The 13033-nt window shown below is 42.0% G+C and overlaps 1 protein-coding gene across 1 annotated transcript; it reads left to right on the top strand.

Moving 5' to 3' along the window:
• Positions 1–8363: 8363 nt before the first annotated feature.
• Positions 8364–9302, top strand: LOC132583507 (olfactory receptor 5B21-like). The gene has a single exon (XM_060255135.1). It carries the CDS (start codon positions 8364–8366, stop codon positions 9300–9302), a length of 939 nt encoding a protein of 312 aa, XP_060111118.1.
• Positions 9303–13033: the final 3731 nt, after the last annotated feature.

Below are 13033 nucleotides of genomic sequence, written 5' to 3'. Positions count from 1 at the left end.
AAAGGCGAAATGCAGACTTAATATCGCATTTAGCCAATTCTGCTCCCACCCCACGCCTGACCACGGCAATAGCCTGGTCGAAGCTGGTGTACCTTACAGAGCACAAGTGCTCCGGAATCCCATCGTTCACTGAGTTACCCTTGGGAAAAGACCAATGATGAATCAAACGAAATTCACCAGGCGTCTTTTTAGGGACCACACCCAAAGGTGAGACTCTAAGAGTACTCACTGGAGGATGTGAAAAGGGGGCCAAAATCCTACCCTCAGCCAGTTCCTTAGCAATCTTGTCCCTCACAACCTGTTCCAAACCCTGAACTGACTTAAGGTTTCCTGACACAAACTGAACTCTCAGTCCCCTACAAGGTATCCTAAAACCGAACTTAAAACCCTCCAACAAATACAACCCATCAACTCGTCTAGGATACCTTGCCAGCCACTGCTCAAGAGGACCCACCCTTACCGGGCTGGGTCCCTTTTTTGGGCGGAAAGGCTCCCCCACTCCCTCCAGGTTTCTTTGGATTCCTACGCCCCCGGGCTTTAGGGCATTCATCAAAAGAATGGGATCCCCTGCACATGGGGCACTCGTGCTTAAATTGGCACGCTTTCCTGTTGCATACCCCGAGCGCTCCAAAATCCCAGCAGAGTGAGCGGGGTTGAACCGCCTGCCCTGCTGTAGCGTGGGGAGAGCCTGCTGAAACTGAAGCGGCAATGGACGACCTACTTACCAAGTGACCGCTGTCAGAGCGATTAGGCCTAGCCGGGGACATCACCTGCAGCCAAAGCTGCTGATGGATCCGATCCCACTGAAGGGATGGATACAGGGCGGCCCTCATATGAAATTCCTGGTCATATTGCAACCAGGCTGGTCCACTAAAGGCCGTATAGCCTTTATAAATTATGTCCAGGTACTGGAACAAAGACGCCGCCCGCCATGGCTGCGCCCTGGCAATCACCCCAGCATAGATACAGAACCCAGGAAGCCAATTCGCCCAGGTCCTATCCACCTTCCTCTTTTTCAACTTCTCCTTTTCCTTCTCATCTAACTCTTCCTTGTCCTTCTTTTCAATCTCACGATAGAGAAGCGAAAATATATCTACATACTCCCCTTTTAAAATCTTCTCCCTGGTGGCCGGCAGCAGATGATCCCCCAGCGGCAAAGCAACCTCCCCAAAGGGCAAGGCTGCGAAAGGCACCATTCCATACGGAGAAGGTGCCCCCATAACAGAACCCACCAAATTCTTCTGCCCTGTAGATGGACATGCCCAAGGCATACCCTGCCCACCTGGCCACGGCCAATTCTGCGGTATTCCTACTCCCGAAGATGCAGGCACCCCTGACGTACCCTGCCCAGCTGCCGAAGCCGGCCCCCATGTCCCCCATGGCCAACCCTGTACTGACCCAACTTGTGAGGCGTCCCCAAACCTACCTCCAAATCCAGCAGGCACCAATGGCAAACTGCCACCAGACGTTCCAGCCACAGCATCAGGACCACCGGTACCGACATCCCAGCCAGGCCCAACTCCACTAGACCTGCTCTCAAGCATAGACAGTCTTGTGAGTATATTAGCCTGCCTCACCTTTTTGGATTGCTTACCGCTTCCCCCCCCCACTTAGAGGAGGGACACCCGACGCCTGCTCAAGCGCCCTCAATCTACTTAAAATATTAGAGTCCACTGCTGCTTCACCCTCCTCGTCTGAAGAGGAAGACAGGGGAGGTGGCCTCTTAGGAGGTACCTTAGATGGCCTAGGTGCAGGCTTCTTGCCCTTAGACTTACCTGAGCCTTTACCCCCAGCCATTTCTCACAAGGTAACTGCACCAACTTATGCCAAAGAAACACTTCTAAAATGGCCGCCACCCACCTTTAATGGGAAAAAAGACTTAAAATGGCCTCCAACAGCCTTTCACACCTTTCACAAGGAGTTAAAATGGCCACCGCCCACTTTCTGCCCAGAGACACTATTTAAATGAGCCAGCAAATGGCCACCGCCCACTTTCTGCCCAGAGACACTATTTAAATAAGCCAGCAAATGGCCACCACTTTCTGCCCAGAGAACACTTTCTGTGCAGATACACAATTTAAATGAGCTAGCAATGGCCCCCTATAGGCCCGCCAATACTGGCAGCGGCTCTCAAGAGTCTCAGGCTGATGTTCTCCTCACAGCCTACCTACACCCTCCCCAGTAGGAGATGCCAGGTATTAAACCTATGACAATCTGCCTACCAAGCTGATGCTCTGCTAATGAGCCCCTAACTCCTTCAGGCCTTCTGCTTCTGACTGAAAAAGGGGGGGGGGAGAAAAAGGGGGGGGAACAGATCACCAGACCCCTTGAGCCAAAGCACACCATAAACACCCTCAACTACAAAAGAAGGGCAGCACAGGCAGCCAGGCCAGAGTTACCAGTTAAAAAAGAAGGGGGGGACACCATGGCCCTCCCTTTACTCAAACAACCCGCCCCCCCCCCGCTCCAGCCAAGACTCAGCCAACACGATGCTCCGCCGACACAGCAGCCGCCACCGGCAAGCACGCCGGCCGCACGCTCTTCAGCCTGAAAGCAGCCTCAGACGCCTCTCAACGCGACGATGCTGTCACTCAGCCTGACACTTCCAGGCCAGAGAACTCCTCAGACACTGCTCAGGCTCCCGACCGCAACAACGACCTGCTCCTTTGACCGATCGACGAAGGACTGCTGGGGGAAGCAGGAGCCAGCCGTTAAAGCGGCTGGCCCCACCCCCCACATTGCGCACCCAAACGGGCGAGCTCTGCCTCCTCCCTCCCAGGGAGGCAAACAGAGCCGACGCAGCCTAGCAGCTATGCTGCAGGCTGCAGGCTCACGATTTTATCGGAAATTGTCATCTTTGTAGCATGTTGGTATTAAATTGAGTCTCAGGAGTATAACGGTTTGCCCAACTGCTTCACCTGTTATTATTTTGGCATACAAACTATTTTTATACATATTCAGAGCTTTTTTGGTAGGAAAAGCCCAGCAGGAACTCATTTGAATATTAGGCCACACCCCTTGACATCACCATTGTTTTGTGCAGAGCTTTTTATAGAAAAAGTCCAGCAGGAATACATTTGCATATTAGGCCACACCCCCTGACACCAAGCCAGTCGGAACTCCATTCCTGTGCTTTCCTGCTAAAAAAAAGCCCTGTATATATTCAATATTTGTGAATGGGTACCATTCATCAATCTGTGTTTAGGATTTAAGTGTCTCAGCAGAACCACTATTGCTCCTGTTTTCAGTATTAGTTTATGTGGAGGTAATTCAGAAGTATCTAATGAGATCAGAAATTCTGTGGGGTATTTCATTGTTTCACCAACATCTTCTGACTTTACTTTATCTACATTATAAGTTTTACTTTCTCTATCCATTTTACAAATTACAGTGGTGTTAATATAATGATAGTAGGCTCTCTTGGGTTTGATATTGCTAAATCCTTGGTTAAGCAAAGGTTGATAGACCAATGTATCCAAGCCGATAGGGGAATTATAGGCTAACTGAAAACTTCTGTGATTTATAGCCAGCTGCCCTTGTCGCTTCCGTTACTTCCCCCATATTTTTGTAAATTTGACGAACTTTAAGCATCGGAAAGCCTTCACGAGGGCTCGCTTTGATTTACTGCCAATACTGGCCAATGAAGGCCGGTTTAGGCAGATTCCTTTTCAGGAAAGAGTTTGTGACCTAACATCCATTGAGGACCTCTATCACTCCCTATTTTATTGTCCTGATTTTAAGATTGAATGGAATAGGTTTCTGGATCATATTTTATCTTCTCTTTTTGGTAAGTCAAATCACGAGAAACTAGTCTTCTTGCTGTCTGACAGAGATAGACATATTACCCTCCAAGTTGCAAGATTCATGTCTGGCATTATGGAAAAGAAAATGAAGACTGTACCACACTAATTGCTCTTTATTATTATTCTGGGTAGCTTACTAGTGCGGTACCTGTTAATTTTTTTCTGATGTTTTAAATTTTATATCTGGTTTTTAAAATTGATTTTTATTGAATCTTATTGAATTACGGCACGAGGTATTCTGTTTTTGTATGCTATGGCAATATGTGCTAATGCAATAAACTGGTTATGCACTCTTATATAATGATAGTGCTTATGTTTTGGTTTATGTCTCAGTGCTTATGCTGAAGAATGGATTCTGTGTGCAAGTTTAACTGTCAGCCTACATCTGCTCAATCCTAAACCAATACCCTTCCCTACCAGTTTGTTTTAATAAACCAACTTTTGCTTAATCCATCCCTATGCCTACTGAGCCATTTTCTGAAAGGTAAATTTTGACTACAGAAACAGTGACAGGGTGATCAATTTTAGTGGAGTGTTGGCTAGCTCAGTCATGCCCGTCGCATAATTGGCGGCAACAATTGGGATTCAAAATCCCCCCTTGTCATAATCCTCCTTTGAGTAGCATGGCAGTTATCCATGTCCAAGCAACAACAAGGGAAGTTTTACCTTGCCCCAATAAGATAAGTATCAATGTTTGATATATAAATGTTTCCCTGCACCCTCCAGGTGTAGGAAATATGCTTGGAGTGTTTGTAGAGTACATTGTGTAGCATTTAGTATTTCCTCAATTATTATTAGTTATTCTGATGTGGCTTTTGCTTTCATTGTCAATTCAAGGTGTAGTTGTGCTTGTTGATAGGCTTTCTCTCATTGTAGCAATGGTGTATGTTCTGGGATGGGCAATCCTATGTGGGTATTTCTTAATCCATGGATTTGCTATACATCATTAATTTCTTAAAGTATAAAGTTGTACCTGCATTTTTTAGCATGTTTTCTTCTAGGATCTTCACACAGGTCATTTTTGATTCTTTCCCACAGGTGTGAAGTGTTGAATGGGTGTTAAAGTGCACTGATGTAAGCAAACATGTGTCCTAGTTGCAAAGACATTTTAAATGTTGCCGCTTCTTTGGTGGTCTTGGAGTCTTCTGCAAGAGGTCTTCTTTGTATTAAAAGCTGTACAAATTGCCCATTCTACAGTTCTCAGATCTTTAAATGACTGAACATTTGGGATATTTGAGAGTAGTAATATTAAGTAAAAATGTTCTGTGTCTCTGGGAGAGATAGCTTATATCCTCCTGAAGATAGTGTCTGCCTTGGCTTTATATTTTTTCCTCCCCTCCCCCGCTCCAATTTTTTTTTCTGTATCCCATTTGTAATGATATGGCATATCTGTGTAAAGGTAGTAAGCAGTAGTTTTACAGCACAGTGAGCCTGATGGTATGTTTTCTTCTTCCTGCAGTTGTTCATCCTGCAGTTGATTGACTTTAAACCAAAATGTTAACATGGTATTTGACGTCTTTGCGAGCACTAAGACCAAGTGTTTCTTGCCCTCTTTAAAAATTATTTGTTGTTTCATCGGCAGATATATGGGAAGTCACACTATTGTATGTGATTTTTCATGTAAATTGTACTCGAAGATTTTCCAACCTATCTTGCATTGAAATAATTTGTGATCTTATAATTTTAGATTTCATCAAATTTGCACAGTCCTTTGTTAATATATTTGTGCAAGTGTTTTATAAAGCTATACTGGAACACACTTCAACCTTAACATTGAAGTATTTTAATAAGTATGAGTTATAAGGAACCACATCTCTGTTATCTATGTCTACATATTGTCCTGTTTTAAAATTACTGATTGTCCACTGTTTCTTCTTCAGGAGAGGGGATATCCATTGACATTTGTTCTGGTGTTGTCTTGGATAGATTTGGAAAAACCTTTACTGAATTTTCCATCTTTCATGCACACAGTTTATGGATTAGTGTGACTACCTGGATTGTGTATCATGTGTTCATTGACATATCTATGTAGTGTTTGGTTTTTTGAGGAATCTGGTATTGTCAAGCAATGTGAATCTTTCTTTCAATAATCTAATGCTAATGAAATAATGCAATTGAATGTACATGTAAAACTTCAGGAATGTTACTAACCAAAGCCAAGATGGGCACATCAAAGCAGGGAATATTTAGGGGGTAGTTCGCGCCTCTCGCTTTTACTAACAAATGCAGGAATTTGCTCTTTGAAGATAAAGCGCCTACAGGGACAGGTTCCCAGGCCTGACCCCAAGGAAGGAAACCACAGAGAGATAAGTGATTGCTGTGTGAATCTTCACACGTGAATATAGCATTGCTTAGAGAATGTAGCTTTGTTTAGAAAACTCTTTGATGTGCCACCTTTAAGTATGCCTTTCACTGTTACCATGTATCAGTTCTAATCCTTAGCTCAATCCTGGACTATCAAATAAATCATACTTTGTTTCAAATCAAAGACTGATTACTTTGAGATCCAATTGCTTGACAGGTATTTCAGCAGATATTGCTTCACCTATTTGAAGCTGGAACATATTCCTTGGGCTTCCTAAGAATGTTTATGGTAGTACAATCATTCTGCCTATTCATAAAGAGTCATCTTGAGCTTTCGTGCTTAAGGCATCTGAGAGGCCTGCATAACTTTCAGCACACAATTTGTCTTGATTATGTCTGATGTAGGCTAATCTCTCCATTTTGGTGTAGTGGTTAAGTGTGTGGACTCTTATCTGGGAGAACCAGGTTTGATTCCCCACTCCTCCACTTACAGCTGCTGGAATGGCCTTGCACTAGCCATAGCTATAACAGGAGTTGACCTTGAAAAGGGCAGCTGCTGTGAGAGCCCTCTCAGTCCCACCCACCTCACAAGGTGTTTGTTGTGGGGGAAGAAGATATAGGAGATTGTAAACTGCTCTGAGTCTCTGATTCAGAGAGGACAGGGTATAAATCTGCAGTCTTCTTCTTCTTCTTCTTCTTCCCCCTCTTCTATTCAACAGTAGTAGTCTATGGCCAGTTGTTGCATTTGTTTGTAGAAGTTGTGTGATCTTGCTCCTGATAGCTGTCTTAGATAGTGAATTGTGTGTTAATTTACACTGCCACCCTGGTTCACCATATGGCAAGTCTAAAACATACAATAAGGGATCATAGTTGAACAAAGCAGGAGTCAAGTAGGGATCCAAATATATTGGAGGACCCTGTTTGGGATATATGGTGATACTTGCAACTCCAATGGTTTTTCCTTGCATTCCAAATGGCCTCCTTAGTGCTATCCTGCATGTGCTCCAGCAGCTTAGTTAGTACATTTTCTGTGCACAGGCAGTGAATGTTATTTTCCTTTGGGGCTTTTTAGAAGTTTGTATAAAATTTTTAGATTTTAGTATTATTCTAATGATATAGGACTTAAAAATTACATTATTCTTAGATTTTTTTGAGAAAATATATGGCTGGATATAATGATGTCCATACACTGTCAAAAAAAATTGCCATCATTTTATTCATGTATGGAGAAGCTTAATTTGAAAAAAAAAATATTACTGAGACAATGTAAGTTGCTTGTAGTCACGCTCTATGTATGTGTGAATATGGCTGGCTTTCCAATTCAAACCAAAATACACACATGGGGGCTGAAATAAGAAGGGCAATTTGGCTGATATTGAATGAAAAGTTTGATGCGTCCAACCCAAAAAGCCATGTTCGGTTGCATGCATACTTCATTTTTGAACAATGGAATAAAACTGTTTTCCCTCCCCCTCACAATGCAGGCCACTAATTTCCATGAAATGCTGCTTCTGCAGGATAAGGTATTCTAAGGAATGAGTGTGTACAAGGGGAGGGTGGTATTGGTGGCAATTGCCAATGCAGTTTGGATCCAACCCAGTGTATGCATGTCATTTAGCTTCTTAGCTTCATATGTAAATAAGTATTCAGTTATTTTCCATTCAGAATAATTCCATGACCAGTTGAGGTGTGTATAATATGCTGCTCATTCCAGAACAAGGGGAACAGCTGTTTGGTAGGGCTGCAGATTAAAGGTTTCCTATAGTTGAATATTACTCCTCTAGGAAACCCTTACTGACTAGGTCTTTGCTTGGAGAAAATCAGTTGCCCTCTGTCAGCCTGACCTAGCTCACTGGACTGCTGTTAGGATAAAATGGACGAATGAAAATGATGTAAGCCATTTTTGGACCCCATTGGAGACAAAAGTGCAGAATAAATGATAAATAAATAAATAAACAAATAAACCGTGTCTACTTGCCATTTTATGGCCCAGCACTAAAAATGGAGGACAAATCCTTAATTCATAATGTTACCAAGTAACAACGAGATGGTCTACTACATGAGGTAATATCCACACAATTAACTTTATAACAGAAAAAGGCTTTTTGGAGTAGTTTCCACTTGTCCAGATAAAACACAATATAACGTTTTATAAATCTCAACATTAATTATTGTAGACAGTGTATTATAATTTGTAGACTTTGAGACCTTATATATTTTTAAATTTCATTTTCAGTAATTAAAACTATGGAGCATATGGACACAGATAACAAAACTGCAATAACTACATTTATTCTTCTGGGATTTGGAAATGACCCTGAACTTCAGATTCCTCTCTTCCTGGCTTTCCTAATAATTTACAGCGTGACCATGGCTGGAAACATCATCATCATTGTGTTAGTAATTACAGATCATCACCTTCACATCCCCATGTACTTTTTCCTTGGAAACTTGTCCTGCTTGGAGACTGTCTACACTTCAGTGCTTCTCCCCAGGATGATAGCAAGTTTCCTGACAGGGGACAAAACCATTTCTGTTGGGGGCTGCTATATTCAGTTTTACTGTTTTGGTATACCTGCCATTGCTGAATGCTACCTACTGGCATCTATGTCATATGATCGGTATTTGGCAACATGTAAGCCTCTCCAATATGCAACTCTCATGAGCAGAAAACTCTGCTTTCTGTTGCCAGCTGTATCTTGGATTTGTGGGATAATGGCTATGAGTTTAGTAATAAGTTTGATGTCACAGCTGAAATACTGTGGCCCCCATGAAATTGATCATTTCTTTTGTGACTTGACACCAGTGATTAATCTATCATGTAGTGACACAACTCTGGTGACACTGGCAGGCCTCTCGGTATCTTTCATAAATACTGTTCCTTCTTGTCTTCTGACCCTGTTGTCTTATGTTTGTATAATTGCTGCCATCATACAAATCCCATCTTCAGATGGGAGAAAAAAAGCCTTTTCCACCTGTTCCTCTCATCTCATTGTAGTTTCCATATTCTATGGTTCATTGTTAATTGTATATGTGCTACCACAAAAAGAAGCTCTGAGAGAAGTGGACAAAATCTTCTCAGTCTTCTACACAGTCTTAACTCCTCTAATTAATCCCCTTATCTATACTCTAAGAAACAGAGAAGTAAAAAAAGCTTTAAGGAGAGTTGTGAACAAGTGTGGGATTTTCAAGTGATTTTGATTCGGGATCGTTCCAAATCCTCTTTATGCTGTTGTTGATTCATCTGTGAACAAACCATCAGCATAATGATAGTAGTAGAAATATATTGCAAATATTTCAGGTACTTTTATCTTCCAAAAATATTGATACTTATCAGAAAAGTATTTATTAATAATGTGAAATCTCAAATGCATGATAAATAAAAATTCATCAAATGGAAACTGGAATAGTGAATATGTTACTATTCAGTAAAAAAAACAACAGTTGATACTTGATTTTATTTTAAACATTGTGCTTTTGTAAATAATGAAGGACACTATTTGCAAATTTCTAAATACTGGTAATAAATAATGACAGTCAACAGGGAACATTCTCTCCTTGTGCAATAAAGTAATTTATTTTCTTTGTTCTTGCATTCCTTTGAGAATTAATTGATGTTAAAAAATGAGATTATTCTATGTTCAGGAGATTATTCTATGTGCAACCAAATCAACCAAATAATAATAAATTGGGGGCGGAGGAGATAACTCCCAATCATGTACAGTTTCTGGTTGTATTAAAGTTTGGAAGACAGCATGGAGGAATTGCAAGAGCCCTTCCTCCCACCAAGGCCAGTTCTTCAACTCAGTCAAGCTCTTCTTTAAATTGCTCTTAGTTCAAGATGTTAAAAAGCATTGAGGATAAAGACAGAAGAATGGGGCTCTGCATACTACAAATGCTGGTGAGCTGAACAGGTCTCTCCACAACACCATTTTCTGACTAACCAAATTAGGATGGAAGTACAAGAATATAGTATCCTACTACATCTAACTGAGTAAAAAATACTTTACTGACGGTGCTGAAAATGGTAAAGAAGACTGGAATATCATTAAGACAAATTCCTTTGACTCTTCTGGTGAAGATCATCAGTCAGTTCCAATCACCTGGTTGAAATAAAATTGATTGAAATATATCCAAACAATTGGATTAATTGCCAAACCTCCACAGCAATCTTCTCCAAGAACAGAGCGGATGTGTGGGAGGAGTCATGTTAAGTCTCCTGATCATCTCTGTGTTCTAGATACTGACCTTTTACAGGACATCCTGGAAGATTTAAGAACATAAGAAGATAACAGAAGCCACATTGGATCAGGCTAATGGCCCCTCCAGTCCAACAATCTGTGTCACAGAGTGGCTAAACTTGGGTGCCATCAGGGGGCTCACCAGCAGATCAGAACTCCAGAAGCCCTCTCACTGCTGCACCCCCAAGCACCAAGGTCCATCACTGCCTCAAACCTAATATTCTATCTATACCTTGTGGCTAATAGACAGTTTGGTGTAGTGGATAAGTGCATGGACTCTTATCTGGGAGCGCTGGGTTTGATTCCCCACTCCTCCACTTGCAGCTACTGGAATGGTCTTGGGTTAGCTATAGCTCTCGTAGGAGTTCTCCCACCCACCTCACAGAGTGTCTGTTGCGGGGGAATAAGATAAAGGAGATTCTAATCCGCTCTGATTCTCTAATTCAGAGAGAAGGGCGGGGTATAAATAGGCAATTCTTCTTCTTATGGACCTCTGCTCCATATGTTTACCCAATCCCTTCTTGAAGGTGTCTATGCTTGCAGCTGCTGCTGCTTTCTGCCACAGTAAATTCCATGTGTTAATTACACTTTGGGTGAAGAAATACTTCTGTTATTTTTCCAAAGTCTACTGACCATTAATTTCATTTAGTGCCCATGAGTTCTTGTTTTTGAGGAAGGGAGAAAATTACATCTCTCTCTACCTTCTCTATTCCATGTGTAATTTTGTAAACCTTTGCCATCTCACTCCTCAGTTATCATTTCTTCAAGCTAACTTATCTTTCCTTTTTCTTATAGTAGCAAGCTCTGATCTGGAGATTTAAGAAGCTGAAACGACATTTTATTCTTCTGATTCTGTTCAGACACATGCAGCTGCTGGATGACGTAGGGTCAGTCACAGTATTCTCAGAGTTGTTCTCTCAAGAACAGCCCTCTCAGAGAGATCTCAGCCCCACCTATCTCACAGGGTAACTGATTAACTGACTCAGGTAGTAGGTGATGTAAAAGAACTCTGTCTGAAACTCTGGAGAGCCATTTCACATGAGAGCATTTTTAAATAATGGAATTACATTGACCAATGGCCTGACTTTTTATAAGGCAGTGTCCAGAAGAGATGTCCAAAATATGTGAATTATGTGAATTGAAGGACGCATAAACAGCACATGACAATAAGTCAGGTATCAGGAAAAGGGGAATGCAGTCAAGACCAGAGTCATGGGACATGGTACAGAAAACAAGCTGAATATCAGGAGGTTTTCTGTAGATAAAAAAGGTAAAGGTAGTTCGCTGTGCAAGCACCCAGTCATTACTGACTCAAGGGGTGATGTCACATCACGATGTTTTCTTGGCAGACTTTTATGGGGTGGATTGCCATTGCCTTCTCCAGTCATCTACACTTTACCCCCAGCAAGCTGGGTACTCATTTTACTGACTGCAGAAGGATGCAAGGCTGAGTCAACCTTGAGCTGGCTACCTGAATTCAGCTTCCACCAGGATCAAACTCAGGTCGTGAGCAGACTTGGACTGCAGTACTGCAGCTTACTGTGCCACGGGGTTCCTTTCTATAGATAGGAAGAAGCAAAAGGCTGAAGGATGGAGGAACCCTCTCCACTACTGAGTGACCTTGTCTCGATTTGTATCCAGCTTATGAAGAAATAGAGACAGGTATCATGCTTCCCTTGCTGTCTACAAATGCACATTAGCAGCAGAGAATTTCAAGACATAAAAATGGCAGTCGTATAGAGACATGACCCAGTGAGAGAGACACTTTAACAAATAAGAGGCTCCTGAACCATGCCTCTAATATTCACTTTGCTTTGGATTTTAATTATATGTAATTGATATTTCCCATTTATTTTTAATGATGCAGGTCAACAGTCAGAGTGGCCAAAACCATCACGAGAGTCACCAGTGAGACTTGAACTTCAGAAACCTTCCCATTCCTGCCACCCCAAGCACCAAGACTACAGAGCATCTCTACCACAGATATAGTGTTCTGTGCATATGTTGTAGCTAATAACAACGAATGGACCTCAGCTGCAATATTTATCCAATGTCCTCTTGGAGCTATCTATCCTTATAGCTGCCACCACTTCTGCAGCAGTGAATTCCACATGTTAATTACTATGTGGGGAAGAAGTAATTAAATTTTTCACTTCTACAGATCTCTTAAAAGTAAAGCTGCATTCTGTGTCTGAGTTACCCTATAGCAACAACGATCTGGAAAACACTATTATTTTTCATATTGTATCATATCTCTTCATGCTACTTTAATATAAATCCATATCCCCTGCAGTTTCTAGAGCCATTCACTCTCTGGGAGTCACCTTGAACACACACATATCCAGGGGTCATTGTGCAGAAAAATAGGTGGTGGAGCTCATCCAGGGATTGTTATGCAGCTGCACCTACTACTCAATGGACAAGGAGGTGGAACTCTCAGAAGGAGGAGGTGGAACTCTCAGAAAGTTTCAGGAGCTGCGCTTCTGTGAGCTCTCACTGAATCCAAGACCTGCACATATCACTGAATCATGTTTGACCTGAGAATGAAGACATAAAATACCAGATTATAAATAAAACTAAGTTTTTACTAGATTAGCAACATGAACCAAACATTTCCATACTTTTAGTACAGGCCACCACACAATGAGCAGCCATACTAGTTGTCAACAATTCGCATACCTCCAC

The sequence above is a fragment of the Heteronotia binoei genome, chromosome 15 (genome assembly GCF_032191835.1).
Source record: "Heteronotia binoei isolate CCM8104 ecotype False Entrance Well chromosome 15, APGP_CSIRO_Hbin_v1, whole genome shotgun sequence".
NCBI lineage: Eukaryota > Metazoa > Chordata > Lepidosauria > Squamata > Gekkonidae > Heteronotia > Heteronotia binoei.
The sequence above is the reverse complement of the archived record's forward strand: the minus strand, read 5'-3'. Positions and strand labels throughout refer to the sequence as shown.